Source organism: Condylura cristata, unplaced genomic scaffold (genome assembly GCF_000260355.1).
Source record: "Condylura cristata isolate star-nosed mole 26May11 unplaced genomic scaffold, ConCri1.0 scaffold00005, whole genome shotgun sequence".
Classification (NCBI taxonomy): Eukaryota; Metazoa; Chordata; class Mammalia; order Eulipotyphla; family Talpidae; genus Condylura; species Condylura cristata.
Genome location: NW_004567106.1, coordinates 30,243,383 through 30,265,252, shown reverse-complemented (window position 1 = coordinate 30,265,252; position 21,870 = coordinate 30,243,383). Strand labels below are relative to the sequence as shown.

Here is a 21,870-nt window from a genome sequence, read left to right as displayed (position 1 = left end):
CCCTGTGTCCTGCACGTGCCCAGCCAGACGTGCGAAGGTGGCCAACAAACTGATCCAGAAACTGGACGCCTGGCCAGGAGGCTGGCGAGGAAGCCCAGACCGCCAGTCACTGTGGGCAGAGCCCTGTGCGGCGCTGGGCGAGGCAGGGTCCAGGAAAGGGAGGCCCTCTTTGGCCATCTCCTCTCACTTCCTGCCAGATCTGCCAACATGAGTGGGAAACTGAAGCACAGCAGGGGAAGGACTTCTTTCAGTTCTACAGGTGCAGGCGTGAGAGAAGAGGGCTTATGTCTCCTGTACAGGGACCAGGAGTAGAAGATGACCCAGCACCCCCCTGCTACCTGACCATAGCACCCACCACAGCTGCCTGGCCCTGGCCGTGACTGGTTCCAGGATCACCCTGGCATTTGCTGGGAACAGGGAACTGACCAGGGATGGAGGTGTGGGGAGCTATGTCCACCAGACTGCACCAAATGCCTGTGAGTAAAGGAGGGAGTGGGCGTGAGGCCAGGAGGCAGCATGGTGGCTAGGTGACTGTGGCCACCGCCTGCCTGAGTGGCTGGAGGTAATCGCTGCCGTACTCACCATTTAAGAGAGGGAGCCAGCTCACTCCCCAGAACCACCTCCCAGAACCATCTCCACATCCTTTCCCTTGAACAACCCTGGCTCAGTTCTTTGAGCTCCAGGAGACTCCCTCTCACCCTGGGCCTGGACCTCACGGCCTGGTGGTGGTCATGACCCACAGTGAGCTTTTTCCTGGTTAGTTCTGGGGCCCCCCACTACTACTGCAGGACTGGAACTTCCTCTCACACAGAAATTAGAGGGCAGCACTGTGCTCCCTCAGGTCAGGACTGGAGTTTCCCTCAGGTGGGGTCTTCTGGCACAGGATTAAGTCCTCGTTGGCAGAAGTCCCAGACCCACTGAGGTCAGCACTTGCCAGCCTCCTTCCTCCTTGGCTTCCGGAACTCAGTCAGGCCCTCCTCTGTCCTTGTCCTCTGCGTGGTGCAGGGACAAGTTCTGACACTGGCAGTTCTGGGACCAGCCTCAGCTGGGCTTAAGAAAGGCAGCCAGGAACTGACCCCAGGCCAGCAGGGGTCCCCGGACTCAATGATATGTGTGTCCAGCACCACAGAGAAAGGACGAGGGGCCTAATTTATGCAGCAAGTATTGACTCAGCACTGTTATAGGCCAAATGCCACTCAAAGGCTGGGGAGACAGCTGTGACCCACATAGCTTAGCTCCTTGGCCTCCTGAAGCTTGCAGTCTAGCAAGCAGGATGAGTGTGGAGGATACACACGTGTTTCCACTGAGGGGAACACTCGCAGCCCCCAGCCTCCTTGGCTCTCCAGGCAACTTAGGCCCTGCCGGCCTCAGGGTAAGATGAGGGCCCTCAGGGAACACCTCCCACCCTCCGCAGGCCCCGTCCCCTGTTCCATGTTCACATGGCCCCTGCCTTAAGCACCACCATCGCAGTCCTGTTACTTGGGAAGAAGGCATTGTCATACCAGGAGGCGCCATCAGGAAGCAGACAAGATAAAGCTGACCTCATTCCCCGTCCTCTCCCCTAATGCAAAGTGGGCTGTGTGACCACAACCCCACCATTTCAATGGGAAAGAGGGAATGTCTACCACTGGAGCCCCAAACCTCAAAAAGCCCCAAACTCGTCCACCTCCCTTCCCTGGTCTGCCTCAACTCCACACCAGTTAGACCAGTCAGAGAAGGAAGGAAGGAAGTAAACAGACTCTGGTTGTGGACCCATTTTCACTACAACCCTGGGACACTCAGATGGGAGGTGATTTGCCAGGGAACCACAGAGGGGCGTTAGAACTCCAGGCCCCCTATTCCCAGAACCCAAGTCTGGTTTTCTGCCTGATGTCAGAAAGGGCCCCTGAAGGGCCTGATTACCAGGCAGGAGTCCCAATTCTGCTGGTCTAGGAGCAAGTATAGGGCCAGGGGAAGAAGGGGAGCCCTCCAACTTGACTGCATAATAGGGTACATGAGGAAAGACTGATCAGGTTGAGTGTGGGTACACAAAAAGCTGGAAGCAGTCAGGACCACCCCTATGGCTCCACTAGCTGGGGTCTGGGCTCTGAGGAAGGGCTCGCCTCCACCCCGCTCCTCCTCCAGTGTGACCTGACTTGGCAGACTCCGATCTCTTATGGCAAGGGCCCAGACTCCAGGGCTCCCAGGCCTGAGCCAGCCTAAATAAGGGGGGCTGTCTCCTCCACCCACCCCACCCACCCCCACCTCCAGCTTCTGAGCCCTGGAGCAACGGTTTCAGCAAATGCTTTTCCACATGTGCCTTCTTCCTGCTATGCCCAAGAGGCCTGTGTGCCAGTCTGAGTTGGCTGTTCCCAGAATAATCTGGGCTTTACCCCACTGGGATCCAGTGAGAAACTTCAGGTTTTGTCCAGTGAGAAACTTCAGGTGGACACACAGAGCCTCAGATGCTGACAAAGGATCCAGACCCTCAGACTGTATGTGGAAAGGACGCCCATGGGTGTGGCCACACAGCACTCTCTTAGCCAGAAGCTTCTGTGGGGCACAGAACAGGAGGAGTGAGGGAAATGAACCCTCCTCCTAGGCTGAGTAGGGATTTTTCTCCCCTAGTTCACATTACAGAAACAATGACTTCACTCCTGGAGGAGACCCTCCGGGAAGATGGAGTTTGTTTGGGCTGGGAAGGGCCTGACACAGCCGACTTGCCATGACCACCCAGTTACCCTCAGCTCTCCATCATTTTCCAGCACGGCTCATGCTTCCTGAGTTGAGGCAGAGAGCAGTGATGGAGGGAGGGAAGACAGGACAAAGTTCCCGAGGGCCTTGGAGATAAGTGCTGAAAGTCAGAGATCCCCTCTCCCGGGGAGGGGTACCCCCCAGCCCTGCCCTTCGACCCTACCCCGACCTCCATCGAGGACCTGCAGTCGGGCTTGGGCTACTCAGAGGGAATTGTCTCCAGAGAGGCAGGGGCCAGAGCAGGAATTTGCAAGAGTGTGGATTAATCCATCAAGTGGGTGTGGGGCCTCTTAGAGCCTGAGGGTATAAAGAGGGACCCAGGCCCAGACACAGGGACCACAGGACATCCGATGTCTTGTCTCAGTCCTCCAGGGTCTCCACTCACCACCAGGATGGCCCTGGCCATCCCAGCACAGCACCGGCCCAGCCGACATGGGCTCCAGATCTTCTCTTGCCCACCTCACCGTCCTGCCCACATTCTTTCTTCTTCCTCCTTCCAAGTAGTTGCCCAGCCTCCCCTGACCCTCTTTTCATGGCAGCATCTACAATCAGGGTCCAGTGCTCGCTCCAGCCTGGGCCGTTCCCTCGTCGCCCTGTCGGGGAACACTAGGGTCTTCTCACCCCTTCCCTGTCTACCACAGCCTCGGGGAGCAGAGCTGAGCACGGAGCCTGCTGTGCTGGGATGACCGGGCCATCTGCTCTCTCGTCGCCAGGCTCCCAGGAGGCAGGACACCCACCTCTCAAAGTATGTGAATTCCTCCCTGTCTGATAGATAATTCCTGGCCATTTAGGCGTCACACGATCCCCCTTAAATCAAAACCGGATTTAGCTGGTCACCAGTGATTCACCAGAGGAGGAACAATTTAGTAATTTTCTGAGCTAAAATGCCCCCTTTCACTTCTTTCTGCCCTCACCCCCATCCTGGCTTGCCCCAAACAAATTGTTGCTTATTGTCCGCAGTGGTGGTTGGGGTGAGGGGGAAATTCCAAAAATTTCCATTTTGATATCTTACCATTAACTCACCAACAAACTCCCAACCTGATACCACAGAGGAGCCAGGGAGACAGGATGGCAAAGCTCCCCCGTTGAGCTGAGGTCTGTAAGAACCTGACCGCTGTGTCCAGGGTGGGGGACACAGATTCAAGAGGGGGTCTGGGCTCAGAGGCCTGAGAGAGGCCTATGAGCTCCCACCCAGCCTTCCTGCCATCCCGCCGGACTCCAGAACACCACTTGGACTGGAGGAGGGGTGAAGTCACGTTTTCCCAGCCCTGCCCTGCAGGCGAGGAAGCCCAGCTGGCCAAGGAGGCGGCACCCCTCACTTCCAGAAAATGCTGCTGGTGGCATTTGTGCAGGACTGCCAGCCGCACCCTTGGCGGGGAAGCAGACAACAGAGCAGCCTCCGTATGGTAGGTCCCTAAAAGGCGAGCTGTCACGTGGGTAAGTGGCTTCCTCGCCCCCAGCACACACAGGGCATTTCCCTTGTTCCCTTGCCTGTCACTGCAGCTTCCGAACCTCTAGCTCCTCTGGCCCTGCACCCTCAAAAACCTCCTATGTTTTGAGTTGTTAGATGATAAGACATTGAGAGACGTGGGGTTAGTAACATCGGCTCTGATGCTCTCATTCTGGACATAGGGAAACTGAAGTTCCGAGACAAGCTGGCATGCCTGAATTGAGGTAGAGTGGGGGAAGGGGCGTATCCTGTGGTAGGTCAAAGTGGGTCCAGGACTGATGCTTGGGTCGCCTGGTTCCTGCCAGCTACTTACAACCTCTTCCACTTCCCATCTGTGTAGGACTACAGGCCACTGGGAACCCCAGCGAGGACTCAGATGTGTCTTCCCAGGAAAGTGTATTTCCTATTTTGATATTTTATCATCAACTCCTAGGTAACAGCCCTCACTTGATGCCACAGGAATCTGGCAGCCAGAAGCTATCTACCGCCTCACTCTCCCATCCCACCTTCCCTTCTGACATTTTGTGTCTCGGAGCAGGGTCCAGCCAGTACAGAGCCACCTGAACCCCCACCAATGCTGTGATCCTGACTCATCTCCACTCCTGGTTGTTGGTATCCTGCTCACCTTCAGCACTTTCTCATGACCCTCTGACCCCTGGCCCTGCCCCACCCACTGGTGGCAAGTGTGCCCCGAGGGGCACCCAGGTGCTCAAGGCAGGAGCTCCGTGCCCCCTGCTTCCTCCCAGCCCAGCCCCGCCCTGGCTGTCCCCATCCCACCTGGCTACCTGGCTTTACTGCCTTCCTGGGGGTCCCTGCACGGGCTCTGCCTGTGGCCTCTCACATGTGCTGGGTGTTTCTTGCTCCTCTGGGCCCGGCTGCTAAGACAAGCTGGATGCCCTAGGGCGAAAGCCTTGCTGGCTTCCATAATATTTCCTAAGAGGAAAGCCAAGTGGGACCCAGCAGGGCTGGTGCCCACTCGGGTGCCACCTCACGCTCCCTCCAGGCCCTCGGACAGGAGCGTTTAGAATTGGGTGGGACTAGAACTCTGGGGAATTCCTCCTTCATCATGCTCACTACTACTGGCGGAGCTCACCACCATGACTGAAACACGCATCTTACCGACACAGTCATAACAGCCTTTTTATGGACGAAGGGACCCCAGAAAGCAGAGGTCCAGGGTATATACCACCTTGGTTGCCACCACTGTGCCACATGGCAGGGCACAGAGAAGCTGGGCCGGGCACCTCCAACTGTGCTCACATCTAACAAGTCAAAAGTCTCGTCTTCACCCTGTGTCCCCCATCTCTCTGGGCTGTTACACCTGGCCAGGCGGCCACAATATAGGCTTAATCGGATCTTCCTCCTCTGCCCCTCAGCACAGGGCTTGCACACATGCCTGAGCACACGGCACATACTGGCACGCAGAGGGGTATATGTGTGCCCCCTTTGAGTACCCCGGGCGGTGGCCACTTGTCCTGGAGCCTCCTCATCTTCACTCTGTCGTGGGTCAAAGGGGGTGCATGGCTGAGAATGACAAGCACTTCTCTTACCGCATGGCCTTGAGCCCCTCCATTGCTAAGTGAATCCTAGTTTCTGTTCATGGGTAGACGATACCCCTGCAGGTGTGGAGATGGATGGAGCTGCCCTGGGTCTCTGCACACAGCCAGGTGGGTGCAGGCTCAGTGTGCAGGCTGCTCAGGAACACCCGCCAGTCCGCAGCCAGTGTCAGGAGGATGTAGAGGGCCCACACAGTGTGGAAAGCGGGGCCCTCTATGGGACGCCCCTTTCACGTGTTGACTTCCTAAGCTCTCATGCTGCTGTCGGCTGGTGGTGGTGGAGGAGAGTCCAGCAGGGTGGGAGGGAGGGTGGGCAGGGCTGCCCTTGTCTCCATGCCCCAGAGACCCCTCCCTCTGTGGTCCGGTCTGGGGATTCTATTCATGTGAAGCCAACATTCCTGGAGCCCACAGGGCCAGCAAGATCATCTCGCACAGGCTGATAGCTGTCTTGCTTAATGAGGAAATGATGACATGGCCCCCGGCCTAGGCCCCAGCCCCAGCCCCCACTGAGGAGACCAGACATACCTTCTGCTTTGTGCTGCTGTTCTACAGCCAGACCTGCAGTCTTGGGGCGTCATCTCACAGGGATGGCCCCACCAGGGCCTTCCTGTCACCAGGCTTGAGCACCCCTGAACTCCCAGGGTAGAAGGCCATTAGGACAGCAGGGCCTTCAGTCATTCAGATCCTATTACACAAAGGTAAATAGAAGCAGTGGGCTGAAGAGGCTTCCCCAAAGCACAGAGTGAACCATCAGAACCTGTTCAGCAGGGTACACTGGGGTCCAGGAAGGACTTGCTGCACAATGAGGCAGGCTCGGTCCCCACCCCCACTTCTCCCTACATACCCCTCCACTCTGGCTGACATCACAGGGTCCACTGGAGAACCAGGGCTGGGAAGAGCTGGGCTGCAGTATCTGGAACTCAGGAAGGACAAGTCCCCTCACATCATTCCTGTCTCTACCCAGGCCAGAAAGAAGGAAATGTTTGCAGCAGCTGGGAGCAGGTGAGAATCCTCCCCTAAGCCCTCCCTGTTGGAGAGCCAGAAGCCCTGGACCTGACCAATTTTAGAACCAGATGGGAAAGTGGCACCTTCCAAGCCTGCATTAGATGCCAGCCCACCTCATCCCCCTCCTGCCAGTCTGAGGACATGTGGGCAGACAAAGGAGGACACCTCCCAAGCTGGTGGGGGAAACTAGGCTCATAAACACAGAACAGTCAGGAAAGAGCCCAGGGTCAGGATGGGAGCTAGAGGGAACTGAATGATCAGTAAGGGCAGGAGAAGTTATAGAAGCCTTCCTGGAGGAAGTAGCACTTGAATCATAGTGTCTCAGGATCTGAAAGGATCATAGACTGTCTGAAACTCCATGTCACCAGATAAGCAGGAAGCACCTTTACACCTTCACTGCCAGGATCAGAAGAGGCTGTGATCCTCTTCACGGATACTTATCCCACCAGGACCTTGCATCTTCTCATTATAGGCCAGGTCCCTGGTAAGACAGTTGCTCCCAGGACATCTTTTGGGGCCACCCTGTGATAGATCTTTGGAGTAGAAACAAGGACACAAAGGTCCACTGACCTGGGGGTGCCATTTCTTGGGAGGGTTGGCCCCAGCTCTGTCAGGCCCTCAAGGTTCCTGTTTCATCTGGGCAGTAGCACAGGGCCTGGCTGGTCACGGTCACATCACAGCTGTCCAGTCACCCCAGGAGTGCCCGGGGGTGGCTACTGCAGAGAACCAAGTATCACAGAAGCATGACCTCAGGCCATGAAGGAGCAGTCTATTCATAGAGACCCTGTCTTGGGTAGGGGCGAGGGCCAGATTTTTTTTTTTTTTTAAGATTTATCTATTCATGCATACAAGAACTGGGGTACAGGCCAGAGGTATGTAGTGGGGTGAGGGAGGAGAGAATTTCACCAGAGATAGAGTAGGGAGCAGAAAGGCAGATCAACTGAAATACACTGCTGAAGGGAGCAGCGGGCCAGACAGGAGAGATCTGCCGTGCTATGTGGGTCAGCTCCCTGGACGGGAATCGAACTCATGCTGACGTGGCTGTGGCTAGCCTCATAGTGCTGTGCTAATCCTTATGCCTGCCATCAGGGAGGGCCCAGAGGCCACCTTTGGTAAGAAAATCAGGCGAGGGGAGGGGAGACTCATTACAAATCTTTTTTCATGAAGTTCTTATTTATGTCTGTTCCAAAAGCCTTTGAGGAGTCCACCCATGCTGCTCAGACTTTACTGTGAATATGATCCCCTGGGGTCTTGTTAAAATGCAACTTTTTATTCAGTAAATTTAGGTAAGTCCTAACATCCTGAATTTCTAACAAGTTCTCAAGTGGTGACAATGCTGCTGGTTTCAGGACCATTTTGAACAGCCGGGAACTGAAGTACAAGAAAAAACTGCTCACAATTTAAGTTTAAAAAAAAAAAAAAACTGTAGAAAGGGAAGAGGCTTCTCATGAGCCCAATGTGAGATTGGAATTGAGTACCACTTTCCTGGAGTGAGTTTCCTGGAAGCCACATTAAGAAAGGAAAGAAGTGTGGGTCCTCCCTGGTGGCGCAATGGGTTACAACGCAGAACTATAAAGCTATTGCAGCCAGTACAGCATGAGTTGGTCCCCATCCAGGGAGGTGGCCCACATGGCATGGCAGACCTGTCCTGTCTTCCTATTGTTCCCCTCAGCAGTGACTTTCAGTAGATTTGCCTGTTCTTCTCCCCACTATGTCTCTGGTGAGTCCTCTCACCGCCTGCACTTCTGATCTGTACCCCAGTTCTGTATGCATAAATAAATAAATCTTAAAAAAAAAAAAAAAGAGGGCCCTCCCTGGTGGCGCAGCAGGTTAAAGCACAGCACTGAAAAGCTAAAGCCACTTCCGCATGAGTTCGATTCCCGCCTGCCCCGGAGATGATCCACATGGCGAGGCAGACCTCTCCTGACCCGCTCACTGCTCCCCTCATCAGTGTACTTCGTCGATCTGCCTGTTCTGCTCCCTGCTCTGTCTCTGGTGAAGCCTCTCACCGCCCCTGAGCCTCTGGCCTGTACCCCAGTTCTGTATGCACAAATAAATAAATCTTAAAAAAAAAAAAAAAAGAAAGAAAGGGAAGAAGTGCTACCAACCTACCAACTCTTCTATGATAACAGAAAGTTGCTTGTCATGGAAAGATAGTTACTGATTTTAATTCATCTAAAGAATTGATCAGAGAAGTGGGTTGTATTTTAGGGGTACTGTAGTCCTTTCTGTGAGAACTGAGCTTGGTTACCCCCGTAGGGTGCACCAGGGTGTAGTATCACAGCTCAGATAACACAGCGCACATGAAGTCTGGCCTGGGTCAATGCCATGGTCAAAACCCACAGGAGACCATCCTTCCTTCCACCACCTACTCCCTCAGGTGCCCCTGACGATAGAGGGCGACCTAGAGTTCCGATGCTCCACCATGCAGCTCTGGGTGTTCAGGGGAGGGCAGCTGAGGCCCCTGCTGGAACCACAGGAAGGGGAGAGGTGGATCTGTGGGCAACGGAAGAGCCCCACCTCTTCCCAGTAATCAGGAAAGCCTTCCTGGAGGAGAAGACGGGCAGATTTGTTTATATAAAGGAAGGGAGGTGGTTTGGGGAGAGGAAGGTCCAAACAGAAAGAGGGGCAGAATGGGGTGGACTTCCGGTCACAGCAAGGGTCAAGGGAGGTTCCCTCTCTGCCCCTCTCCTCACTGCTGGCTCAAACCCTCAGAGGGGGGCTTGTGGAAGGTCCCGAGTGAGTCTATCTTCTCCTCACAGGCTGAATCTCCTGGCTTGGTGCGGAGGAGGTGGCCAGGGCCCTGCCTGCCTTGGGGAGCACCCAACCTGTGGATGCAGAGGTTCTTCTCTCAGGGAATCCACACCCAGATTGGGGCTGGGTGAGAAGTCCAACAACTCAGCCTCTGAACATGGTTGCGAATGTAGCCACGCACTGGACACAGGAGAGGCCCGTGACCCCCAGGAAGTCACTGCCCCAGTGATTGGTTAAAAAAAAAAAAAAGGTACGTTGCCAAGAAGGGTCAACTTGAGTGGCCTTGAGCTTCACCTTGGCCCAAAGAGGGTCAGCGAGAACACAGCCAGGTCACATGGGCACTGGGTTCTCTGCCTTCCTCACTCACTTTTTGGGGTGACCTAGGATGTACCCTCTCTTCCCAGCTTCTTTTGTGAAGAAAGGGACATGCAGGATCCAGATGACTTTCCAGAAAAGGAAATGGAAAATCCTTAGACAAATAAACTCAAGGTGTGTCTGCATTTGCAGGGAAGAAGGGACAAGCATACTTGCCATTTTCTGTGATTGCCAAAGCCATTGGGGACTGGGAGCTGGGGGGTGATAGGAAGTGGGGTTTACAGGAGACGCTGGGGCTAGATGGGGCTCCCGCCTTGGCTCGCCAGGGCTGGGCAAGGGCTCTGACCCATCCTTCTTTCCGCCTGCTCTAAGGGAGAGGTCTGAATTGAAGGAAAGGCTGGGCTCCTACACAATAGCTTGCGGGTATAGAAACTAGGACACTTGCAGATATTTCCAGAGCCCCCAAAGTCTCAGGCCTGGGCTGGCAACCAAGGAGGAAATTAAGGAAGATAGGAGAGGAGGGGTTCCAGGAAGCCCCACCCCCTTCTCTGCTTGGGGACCTTCCTGGCAGCAGGGGAGTAAGTAGGAAGAACTTGGCATCTGTGAGCTGCTGAGTGGTGAGGGCCTTGGCTCTCTGAGACTTTATTCTCTTATCTGGAAATGGGGGGGGAGGGGTGAATGAGACCCCTTGGCAGCTGCACTGGTGCCTGCAACTGGAGCCTTCCGTCCGCTACCTGAAAGTGGTCACTAACGAGAATGCGAGAATGTGGGCCCAGCTACACAGGACTACCCTGTTCAGTTACCCCACTTTATAAATGGGGGACCGAAGCCCAGAGTGTAGAGGGAGGGCCTTAGTGGGGGGGGGGGCAACCAAAGACAAAGTACTTTATCCAAGTAGCCTAAGCAGCTCTGGGGGCCTGGTGAAAGCCCAGGAAAGAAGAGCAACTGAGAGAGAGAGTTTATGTGCGGGCGTTGGGTGGAAGGCAGGGGACGAGGGCCACGGTCAGTCTAGACGGTAAGGCCCTGTCGACCTCCATCCATACTTCTTGATTCTCAGCAAGCTAGATCAGTTCGATCAACCCCAATTCCCGCCCTCTCCCATGCAGTGCCCAGAAAAGAGCCAACATGGACCGGGCACGGCCAGGTGCCATCCCAGTTCCAAGCACTGTATGCTTATGCCTGGCACCAACAGTAAGCGGTACCAGAGATGATTGTTACCAGATTGTTCCCTTCTTAAAGAGGGAAAGTGAGGCTCAGAGAGGGCTTTCTTTTGTTGGAATTGCAACTTGACTCTGGTGGCATAACTGAGATGCTGGAGGTAAACTAAACTCCGGGTCATCCGACTCCAGTCAAGCTGCCCGGGCACCCTCCTCAGAGGACATGGCGCAGGGATCTCCATAACCCAGTGAGAACAAGAGAGGGACACACTTGGGCTCTTCTCATTTAGGCAGGCCCTGGAGCAGGGGCTGACCACTCTGCTTGCCTGCCTGCCTGCTCTAGAGAGAAGCAGCTTCCATGATGCCTGGTGACACACCAAAATGCCAGAGCTGAGGTTCCCAAACTCTGAATGAAAACACTGATTGGACACCGGGGTCCAGTTTCCCCAGCCCCCATGGGCAGAGGCTCTGCCCGAGGTCATTGAGGGACTGGCAGCCATCTTGCCAGCCTGCCTCTCTCCCACCCTGCACTTAGAGGTGGCTAGGCCCAGGGAGACAGCCGGTCCAGTCCAACTGGCCCAAGGTCACCGACTGCTTCAAAAACAATGGGCAGTGTGTCCAGCCGTGGCTGGGGCCAGAACAAAGGTCTGGGCACTTCCTCACATTGAGGCCCCCTCCTTCATGATCTGCCAAGGCAGGGGATGGAGGAAGCCTTCATCAGGAGGTAGGGATGTTTTCCAGACTGTTCCCAGGAGAGCTGGGAGCCGGTGCCAACGGGGGAGCAGACAGATGGGACAGAAAGGCCGGCAGCTCAAGGTTGAGATCTGCCTGCAAGGAAGCAGAGGACAGAGGTGCCTTGACTCTAGGTCCAGGCCCCGCCCCCCAAGGTACCCAGGCTGACCAGGCTGAATCACTGCAATGCAAGGTAACTCCCACCCGTGCCCCCAACCCCCCCAGCTCTAGATCAGATGTTGGCATCTTCCCTCTGATCTACACCCTGTAGGCTGTTGCAGTGTGAGCTTTCTAAAACAGCTCGGTCCACCACTACCCTGCTCTAAAACCCTCCATGATGCCCCAGCCCTTACAGGAGAAAGCTCAAGCCCCTTCACCTAGCATTCAAAGCCCTTCAGGGTCCAGCCCACATATCTTCAACCTTCTTGCCAACCAAAATTCTGCAGAGCTCTCCTCCCCAAGACTTCTGCCCTTGCCTAGCTCACCTGCAATGCCTCTGCCCTCCTCCACTCCTCCCCTCCTTTAGACTCCAGCTGTCATCCCCCCTGACTGCTCCATCCCACACATGTCTCCCTCCTCTGAGATTTATGTCCCCAATAAAACCTAAGAGGGATCTGAGCCCAGGAGTTTAGAGTATAGGGTGCAAGGAGTTCGGCTGATAATAAAACACTCCTTCTATAGACTTCCTTAGTCTGTGTACATAGTTGTGCTGAGGTCATTATTAACAGCACCCCTCAACTTTAGAGTCTGTGCCGGGGCAGGGGAAGGGCAAGCAAGGCAGAGGGGTCAGGGCTCAGGGAGGTCTTGGCAGCCTGAGAGTGCCAGGCTGGACACCCAGTGTGGTGGGTGCTTATCACTCAGGGCACGTCCGCCTGAGGCAGGACTTTGCTGAACCCCACAGATGTCAACAAGCCTTAAGACAGAAAATTCCAGATAAGCACTTGGGATGGCTTTATCAGAGGGTACAGGAAAGGCGCCAGTTTTAATCTCAAAACCACACCCAGAATCAACGGTTTAGAGACCTCAGGCAGCATGTCCCCACCCCAACACCCAGTGGCAGGGCTTTATGCCAGGAGATGGGGCAGGGTGTGAGGTGCAGGTGTGGCTGGGGCGGAGCTTCATCAAAGGGAGACTGAACCTTGGGCTCCATCACCCAGATAGACAGGTTCATGGGGTGGGTGTGTAAGGGAAGAAAAGGAGCCCAGGCCCAGAACAAGGAAAAATTGTACAGTCTAGAGGGGTGTGTGTGTGTGTGTGTGTGTGTGTGTTGTGTTACACATGTGGTAATAGGGAAACCTGTGATTGGGTGACGCAACACCCACTAGCTGGAGTAGAACCTGGGCTTATAAAGAGAGGAGCTGATCAAGATCTGAGGACTTTCAGATGGTGGAGGCTTTGCTTGCAGCTGGGTAATCCAGGAGGGCTTCCTAGAGGAGGAGTTCTGGTGATGGGCCTTGAGGAATGGGTAAGATTGAGCTAATAGACAGGAAAGCCAGAGGACAGAGGCCCAAGTACAGGAGAGATCACTAGGGAAGGCTTCAGACAGCGAGTGTTTCATTGGGGAACTAGCTGCTGTGGTCTGGGGGGGTAGAATGTGGAGCTGGAGATGGGAGCGGGGTGGGGGGGAGGTAGAACAAGAGGCAGGTTGGAGTCATCCTTTCTGGCCCCCATTCAGATGTATTCCCTGCATCCCCCAAATCATCTGGTGGCCTGGTCTCCAAAAGATGCCATGGAGATGTGTCCCAGGAGGAATCCTAACTAAGGTTCATTATCTGAGCTTCAGTTTCCCCATCGGTAAAGAAAAGGCCCCAGTGACTTCCCTGGCAGGATAGTGGGATGATGCCCCATGACCCAGAAATGGCATCAGAGGAGGGGTGGGAAAGCCAACCCTGGATACCTCACCACCATGCCCCTAAACAGGGGCTCTGATGCCTCTCTCGTGCAGAGCTGGAGCAGACCTGAGCACTGTGCAGGCCCTGGCAGTGTGCCGCCTTGAACCACGGGCAGCTTGCCTGCCCACTGGCCCGCCCACCTGCCAGCCCACCCCTTGTCCTGCATTAAGCAATCTCCATTATCGCAAATGCCTGGCATTTTTGCCTGGTAATTACGGCTCCCACAGCTCTGTGAAGATTAGAGTATGCTTAGAGAGTAGGGAGGACTTTGCTGGCTGGAGAGGAATACCTGCAAAGAGACCCGGGAGCCTGATTGCCTCCTGCAAGTTTCAGGACCTGGGAAGCACTCAGTGGCCAGCAAGGACCGCCCAAGGGCCTTCTGTGGCAGAGGCCATCAGTCTTTCACCCCCAGGCTCTCCTCGCCTCGCCACTGCGACTGCCTATCCAGGGAGCGTCACACAGCCCTTCCTGGGCTCCTGCGCTGCCCCCACACATTTCCCTGCCTCAGAGAGTCTGAGGCAGGGGTCTGAGCAGCCCTCATCCCAGGCCAGCCCGCAAAAACCGCACCACTCTGGAGGTTAATCCTCCATGCTCAGTCGCCCCCCACCCCCCGCAGGGGACTAGAGACCTCACGGACATTAATGGCCTCTCAACTCTCACTGTCCCTTTCCTTTGGAATGACCTCCTATCCAGTTCTCTACTCGTCAAAACCCAGCCTGTCCTTCAAGGCCCAGGTGCGATGCCATATCCTCCAAGGAGCCTTTGCCAGCCTGTCCTGGAAATACTAATAGCAAATAAGTACCAAGTCCCCCTGGCATGCCATGCCCTCTTCCACACGCTCCACAGCATATTGCCTCCCCAGTCCTCGTGCCAGCCCTAGCAGGTGGTCATTTACAGTTGAGGAAACTGAGGCCCTCACGTAGGCAAGGAGCCAAGCAGTGAGGACTAAACCTGGGCCCTCTTGTCCTGAGGCAGCAGCTCCCTCAGCACACAGACACTGACGCCGAAGCCGACCGGACACCGACTTCTCTCCTGCAGGCAGCATTCCTCGGGGATGCTTTGTCCTGGGCACGGCTCTGCCTCTCCACAGCCTCCCTACAAAACAGCAAGCTGCAGAACTTCTCAACTTCAACCTGACTCACCAAGGACTTTGTTAAAATGCAGGCCCTGATTTGGCAGGGCTGGGGTGGGGCCTGAGAGTCTGCATTTCTAAACCCTCAGGTGTGACCAGTGCCAAGCAGGTCTAAGCACGCATGCTGGGTAGGGGGGTTAGGGTTTAGGTTAGGACAGGAAAGTCCTCCCGTGGTCACAGAGGCTCAGCAGGTCTATGGCCTGTGGGAGCCACTCTAAGCCCCGCCCTTCACTGCTCCCACCTTTCAGGAGCTGGGGTCACAGCTTCCCTCTTTGACCTTTGGTGCTCCAGACTTTCCTTCCAACTTAGACACAGAGACACAGGGAGCAGTCGGGGTTCTGGATGCACCCTCCTTACCATATCACCCAACACTCCTCCAAGCCCTGGCTCAGTGTTGCCCCTGGGGAATTCTTGCCATTCTTCTAGAAACTTCTCCTGACCTTTGCAGTCCCATTAGAACTTACAGAGAGTGGTACAGATGGCTCTACTAATGTTGGCCCATCATCACCCGTGGAGGAGGTGCGAAAGGTTCTGAGGCTACACTGGATACACCATCAGCTCCTGAGGACGCCTATGGAGAGAAGCACCATGCTGAGGCCCCCTGTTCCACACCATGGGGCGAGAGGGAGTTGCCACTTCTCTCCTCTTGAGGAAGGCTCCAAGAAAACCACTTGAAAACATGGGTGTAGGTTACATGCAGGGATCGCCCCGACTTCTACCTGGGGATGCTGAGATGCCTCTGCTTCGGATGGCCTGCTAGGCAGACACACCAGGCCTAGGTGGGAAAGAACTCCATAGTGGGGGGCGGGGAGGGATGGGGGAGACGTGTTCCATGGTTCAAATGTGGACCCTGTGAAAGAAGACTTATAAAAAGGGAACGGGGGAGTTGGCGCTGCCAGACACAGGGGGCAGGCAAGGGTTGGAGCCCAAGCCCAGCAGCGGCCTTGTCCCCTGACTCCCTAGGGATGTCTCCCACATAGGAGTGGGGGCAGGAGAACGCCCCATTGATGAGTGTGGAATCAAGTCTTACGTTAGACTAGTCTTGCCACTCACACTATGAAAGAGTAGTGGAGTTCTTCTCTTTCATCCAGGGGCTAAGAAAAAGTTAAGACAGAGTTCAATGGGCAATAACAAGAAAGAATAAAGCTACTTTCTGCCCGCACCTTATTGAGGGGCGCATGCTCAATAAACTGGCACCCCTGGATGGCGCAGCCAGGTCCAGGTTCAGCCCTGGGGAGGTCACTAAACTTGAGGACGTGATTCTTAACCTTTCTGGGGGCAGCAGGAGAGGTATTCTTCCAAGTTTGAGGCCACAGGGGAGGACATAGCCCCTCTTTCCAGAAAATGACACACATGAACACGCTCACAAAGTTTTCAATTTGGGGGGCTCCGGACCTTCTGAAGCCTAACCACAGTCCCCCCAGTGAATATGCTCCACGTTGGGGTCCCCCTCTGCCAAGGGGCCTCGGCTGAGCCTCATTCTTGCGGGCTTGGCGGTAGCGTCGGGGTTCATTCTTGCTTCCGGGTCTGGGAGAAAGTGGAGCAGGGCTTAGCTCCCCTTCCTTTCCAGGAAACCCCACGGAAGGGGCATCAAACTGCACATGTACCTGTGACTTGTCTTCTAGAAAAGTGCGTTTGCAATTTGTTGGAACTGTTCTGCTCAAGCAAAGCTGAGACTATTTTGATTTCGGCAGTTCTGCCAATGGGACACTGGTCAGGAGGTTAACTGAGTTTCATTGAAAAGACACACTTTTCCTCCCTGGGCCGATAAACAAGTCTCCCACAGGGAAACCGACTTCCTCTGCCCAGGCACTCGGCTGAAGGGGCCTGTCTCTAGCCAAGGAAAACAAATGCATGAACGTTGCAGGGACATATAGGAAGCATTTCTGCGGGGCGCCTGCTGTGAATGGCCATTGGCGTTTACACAGCAAATCCCGAGGGGCGGCCGCACAGCCAGGACAAAACCTCTCACTTCCCCGGCGGCTCCTCCCTGCCTCTCAGGACTAGGACTCGCGTGCCCAATCCACAATGCACAAAACGGGCTCTTAGTTATCACCATCACATGCCAGTTTTGACTCCGCCTGCCTGGCACCTGAGGAGGAGGGGTTTCCTTTTAGCCAAGACTGTAGAAAGATCACAGCCCCGGCTGCTAGTTTCCTGAGCCGAGAGACACCAGGAGGCCAGCCAGGCTGCGGTCCGGGCCAGGACAGCCAAGGGAGGGACGGCGGTCAACACCCACCTCTGCGGCCACACGCAGAGCAGCGGCCCAGGCATCAGCGGGACGCTGCAGAGGCGGGCAGAGGACGGGGCTCCCAAAGACTCGCCCCTACGTCTCCCACAGCTTTTCAAGTGGCAGCCTCGTGACGGAGGCTCCCCCGGGTGGGTGCTGGGCTTCTGGGCATCCCCCGCCCCCCCACCCGCACTGGAGGGGGCCATGGTATGCCGTCCTTCACGGTGTTTTCGACCCAACTCTGACTCTCCCTTACCAGCCTCCCATTGCATCTCGACACTTCCTCAAAAAAAATTCCTTTTTGAAATCAGTAAGATCTAAAGTAATAGACTGAAGGAGGCTCCAACTGTACAATTTTCCTCCCTGAGTCACCATGGACTTTTTCCCGTTGCAGCCTCTCCCGTCCTTACTCTGCACTGCAAGGTTCTCCGCAGGCTCTCCCCGCCTGCCCTGTGGCAGCTACATGGGGAACACCCAGTGCCTCTGCTTATATACCATGGCACTGCCCTCTGTGACTGCAAGGTTCCTCTTCAGAAGGTTCTTTCTCCCATATCCACTTGGCCAGGTCCAGCCTACCCTTCAGGTCCACCCTTCAGGGCCTTGCAGGGATCTAAGCCTGCCCTGAGCTGGGCGCCCTGAGGGCCGAGTTAGACAGCACAGCTCACAGGGCCTGCTCAGCAGAAGTCAGGTGGACCAGCCTGGGACACCACTGGACCAGGAGGAGTTATGTACCTGCTAAGACCCCCCTGTCCGTGACTCCCCAGGTTAAGGCAGGTCTTCCGGCCTCTGGGATTCTCTGCTTTCATCATCCCCAGCCCAGACCTCTACTCCCTTCACACCAACAGAATAAATGAGTCTTGGCCCTTGGTGTGGGTTTGAATCCTGCTTTATAGAAATCCAACTACCAGAAATAAGGATTTCCTGGCCGACCGTATCGGAGTTCCCTGGCCACCCCCAGGGTCACCGGACCAACCATATCAGACGTTTAGCGAGGGATGGCGCTTTGAGGACAGAGGGCGGGACCCAGACCCGAGGTGGCAGAGGCCAGAGGTCTCCCGCCAGGCCCTGGCAGTCACAGCTCCACCAGGAGTGAGTGACTCGGTAGTAGCCAGTGCCCTCATCACAGTCCTGGGTGGACCCTTCATAGAAGGGGCAGAGAGGTTCTGGATACTTCTGCAACAGTTCTGGCCCAGGTCAGGGTGACGCTCTTCCCGGAGATTTGTCCCTGAGGCCTGGGGCTCAGCTGTCACCGCATGATGAGTGGTGGAGCCACAGGGCTTACCCACAGGAAGGGTCACAGGATGGGGTCTGAGCCGTTCCAGTTCACTGATGCCCCCTTCCACCTAAGGAGAGTTGTAACAGAGAGAGAGAGAGAAGAGTTATCGCTGTAGAGGCCCACACAGCCATGAGGAGTGCAGGTCCACCCTTCTCTCCACACTCCCCGCCACCCCACCAACCCACACACGAAGCCCTGGCAAAACACATACATCTAGGGCCCAGGAGAGCAAGGGAGGGGACTGAAGAAGGGTGGGTTACTCATTCACTCATCTATTTATGCCCCAGTGTTCACTGAACACCCTCTCCGTGTCTGGTACAGAGGGAACCTTGTTGAGGTGATCGTCACACATGCGAATACAGACACTTTCCAGGAGGCTGATGGTGGCACGTTAAGAACACCTGCTAAGACCTGCCTTTAGAATCCTGGCTGTTCAGGGTGCAGAAGGAGGCTTTCTGGAGCCCAGATGGACAGGGAGAGGTGGGTAGCAAAGGTTGGGGGTGCTGCATGGGACCGGGAGGCCTTTTAAGGACTCTGGACTTTGCTTTAAGAGTCACAGGAAGCAAGTGAAGAGCTGTGAGAGCTCCATAAAATAGGAATTTGTGGTTTCTTTTAAATTACTTTATGAAGCCTTCCGAAGATCTGAGTATAATTAAATGGCAGTTTATTATATATGTAAATTATCTGTACATATAATTTATCAGAATTAGATAAATCTAATAGTTCAATTCCAAAATAAAAGCTATTATGAGTAATACGACAAAATTTTCCAACACATTGTTAACACATGGCACTTAGTTTCTAAAAAAAACGCAAAGGAGTCATTAAAGCACAAGGGATATTTCTATAACATCTAGACCTCGGTATAGTGTACACCCCAAAGATATCTCAAGAGCAGCACTAGGATGTGGAGTCTGAGGCTGGGGTTTAGCAGGGCTTTGCATGATGTGGTGTTTGGAGAGGGAACAATTTCAAAACCTGAAGGTTTTTCTTCCGGACTGGAGTCAAAATCCTAAGTGTGTCAGGGGAGGAAAGAAGGGAAATTTCTCTCTCTTCAATTGCACACGTGCATGAGAAAGTCCAATATCCCTGAGACTTGAACTGTGACAAGGACAGAGGGACCGGGTTCTCCAGAGGAAGGCGGTGGCGCTTCCCAGTTGAGTGACTGCATATGTAAGCATATGGAAGCTTGGCGTCCACCCAACATCCTCCAATTTCATGAAAAGCATCAACTCCCATTGCATTTCTTCCTCCTCCTTCCTTAGACTCCTGTCCTTTGCCTTTCTTCACATCTGCACCTTACTTGACCTGCACCTTGACTTGCCACAGCTGAGTCTCTGACTTTTCGGTCGAGAGGGGCAGCCTTCCGGGGCAGTAGCATTCATATCCATTCTGCTCTTAAACAGTCCTCTCGATTACAGCAAGTTCTTGGTATCCGAAAGACCAGATTTTGCTTGTTGAATACTTTGCACCATTCCACCCCACTTCAAATGAGCAAAGAGAGGTCTTGCCATTTGAAGGAAAAATTTTAGCAGTAATTCTGTGCTTTTTGCTATCACAGAAAGTTTTAGTGCAGATGACGACAATTGCATTTAGCTTGTTTTGAAACAATTAACAGTTGCATTTTCCTCCTAGTTCCACCAAGGGCACTCTGAGAATAGATCTTCTGGAACCACTGGAGTGTTCATAACAGCCTAGACGCAAGGCACAGCCCTGCCCTATATCATTCATGGTGACTGACATCCCAGGAAATCTTTATCTGGCACATGCATGAATGCTGAATTGTATCTTCTTGTTAAAACATTGGGGATAAAAGACTGAGGTGGGTGGATTCCTGCTCAGCCAGGAATGTTACACTGTTTTAGGAGATTGGTCCTTCCAAAATTAGCTGCATCTTGTCTTCGGTACAATTTGGCAATGTTACATGCTGCTGAAAGATCTCATTCCAAATGGGCTTGTATGGTCTTTTGGCAACCCATCCTTTTTTTTTTTTTTTTTTTCTGTGTGAAAGTCTACAACAGATCATTTCACCATTGAACCATTTTATTTCTGGGATCTTTCTGATTATAAACTCAGAAGCAGGAGTAGGTTTGCAAAAAGAGCTTGCACACATTTCTAGAAAAGGCCATTTCTCAAGAGCAATTATGGGAGGAACTATCTCAGTGAGATCCATTCCAAGCCTAACCTGTGACAAGAGACTATTTCATATGACTATCTGACAAGACGGATGGTGGGTGTAGTCACACATCACCCATCACTCGTCTTGTCAGATAGTCATATGAAATAGTCAGCATCACCTGTCCCACTGGATGTGGGAAAATTGATTCTGTGGTATCTGGGTACTTGTGACTATTTCGTGACTGTGGGATGACAAGGTAGAGGCAGACGCAGAAGATCTGCTAGGTCCTTGGGGTTGAGCCATTTTGATGGATTCAGCAGCATCAGCACTGCCGACACAGACCCCCTAGGACTGCTTCTGGAGACGACTTGACATGGCTGGGAGAGATCAGGCTGCTCCGAGGTGGGAGTGTCCCCCAGCTGCACTGTTTGGTAGCAGAGCCTGCTGTGTCCCAGCCTAGCCGACAGGTGACAGGTCCGGTAGGCGGCGGCAAAGTCACAGGCAGTTCTGACTCGCAGGAGGGAGCGGGTGAGACGGGCCGGGGAGGCGCTCACTGTGTTGGTCACAGGTTCCAAGAAACGAGGCCCATCCACTGCACCTACTGGGTTAACAGTACTTTAGTGACCCGCGGCAACACAACCGAGGGCTTAATGGACGGTTCCATGCAACTTGAGAATTTCAGTTTTCTTTCTCTGTTCATCATCTTTACACTTTTGAAGCTTGCCATTAAAAAGCTTTTACTGTTCTATTAAGATCTGTAGGTAAACATTAGTTTGTGTTTCTTACCAAGATCTTGGACACCAGGGACTCCCGAGGGTAGCAGCAGCGGGGAGGGGTGTGACGTTCCCGCCCACAGCCTGGCTCCACTAGGCATCAGGAGCCAGATTACAGAGGAAAATTACGGCCCAGACCTGTGTGGTTTCTTACCCCAGTGATAGAGAGAATGCGGGGAGGAGTGAGAAATAGACTTCCTGGACCCCTGTAAGACCCACCCCCAGCCTGGCCCTTGTCCACCTCTCCTTCCCTCCTAGGCTTCAGCCTCGCACCTGACTGGCAGAGGAAGGTGCCTCCTAGGAGCGCCCAATCTGCAAACCTCTCAGATTCTGGTGAAAACAGCTTCAGTACAGGAGTCAGGGCTAGACATCCAAGTCACACCAAAAACCACTGAGTCTTAGGGTCAGGCTGTGGGGTTTATGCTGAACTTTGAGGCATTTTACAGAGATAATGAACCCACCCATTCTGGCCAACTGGTGCCAAGGAGGGGAGAATGCTGGAAGCGCCAGAGAGAAGCAGCTCCTCACTTCGGAAGAAAGTCAAGGCAGAGCCATTTTAAAAAGGGAAAGAAAGGGCTTGCACACAGGGACTACACAGGGGATAAATGGCTCCCCGGGAGAAATGGTTCCTCAGTAGGAATTGTTCTGCAAATCCCTGAGTCAAAATTATAAGGAGAACGCTGACCCTAGCAATATGGGACCGACAGAGTAAGGGATGGAGGCAGTACGTCAGCATCAAAGCTCCC

At 54.1% G+C, this 21,870-nt stretch overlaps 1 protein-coding gene across 2 annotated transcripts in view; it reads right to left on the bottom strand.

Annotated features, from left to right (window-relative positions):
• Window positions 1-17,833: 17,833 nt before the first annotated feature.
• The window catches only part of FAM188B (family with sequence similarity 188, member B), a 97,470-nt gene continuing 93,433 nt past the window's right edge, over window positions 17,834-21,870 (bottom strand). For both annotated transcript variants that reach the window (XM_004676827.2, XM_012720971.1), the window contains one exon: window positions 17,834-18,299. In XM_004676827.2, the coding sequence (XP_004676884.1) occupies window positions 18,251-18,299 (49 nt within the window). In that variant the 3' untranslated portion in view covers window positions 17,834-18,250. The remainder of the gene's footprint in view (window positions 18,300-21,870) is intronic.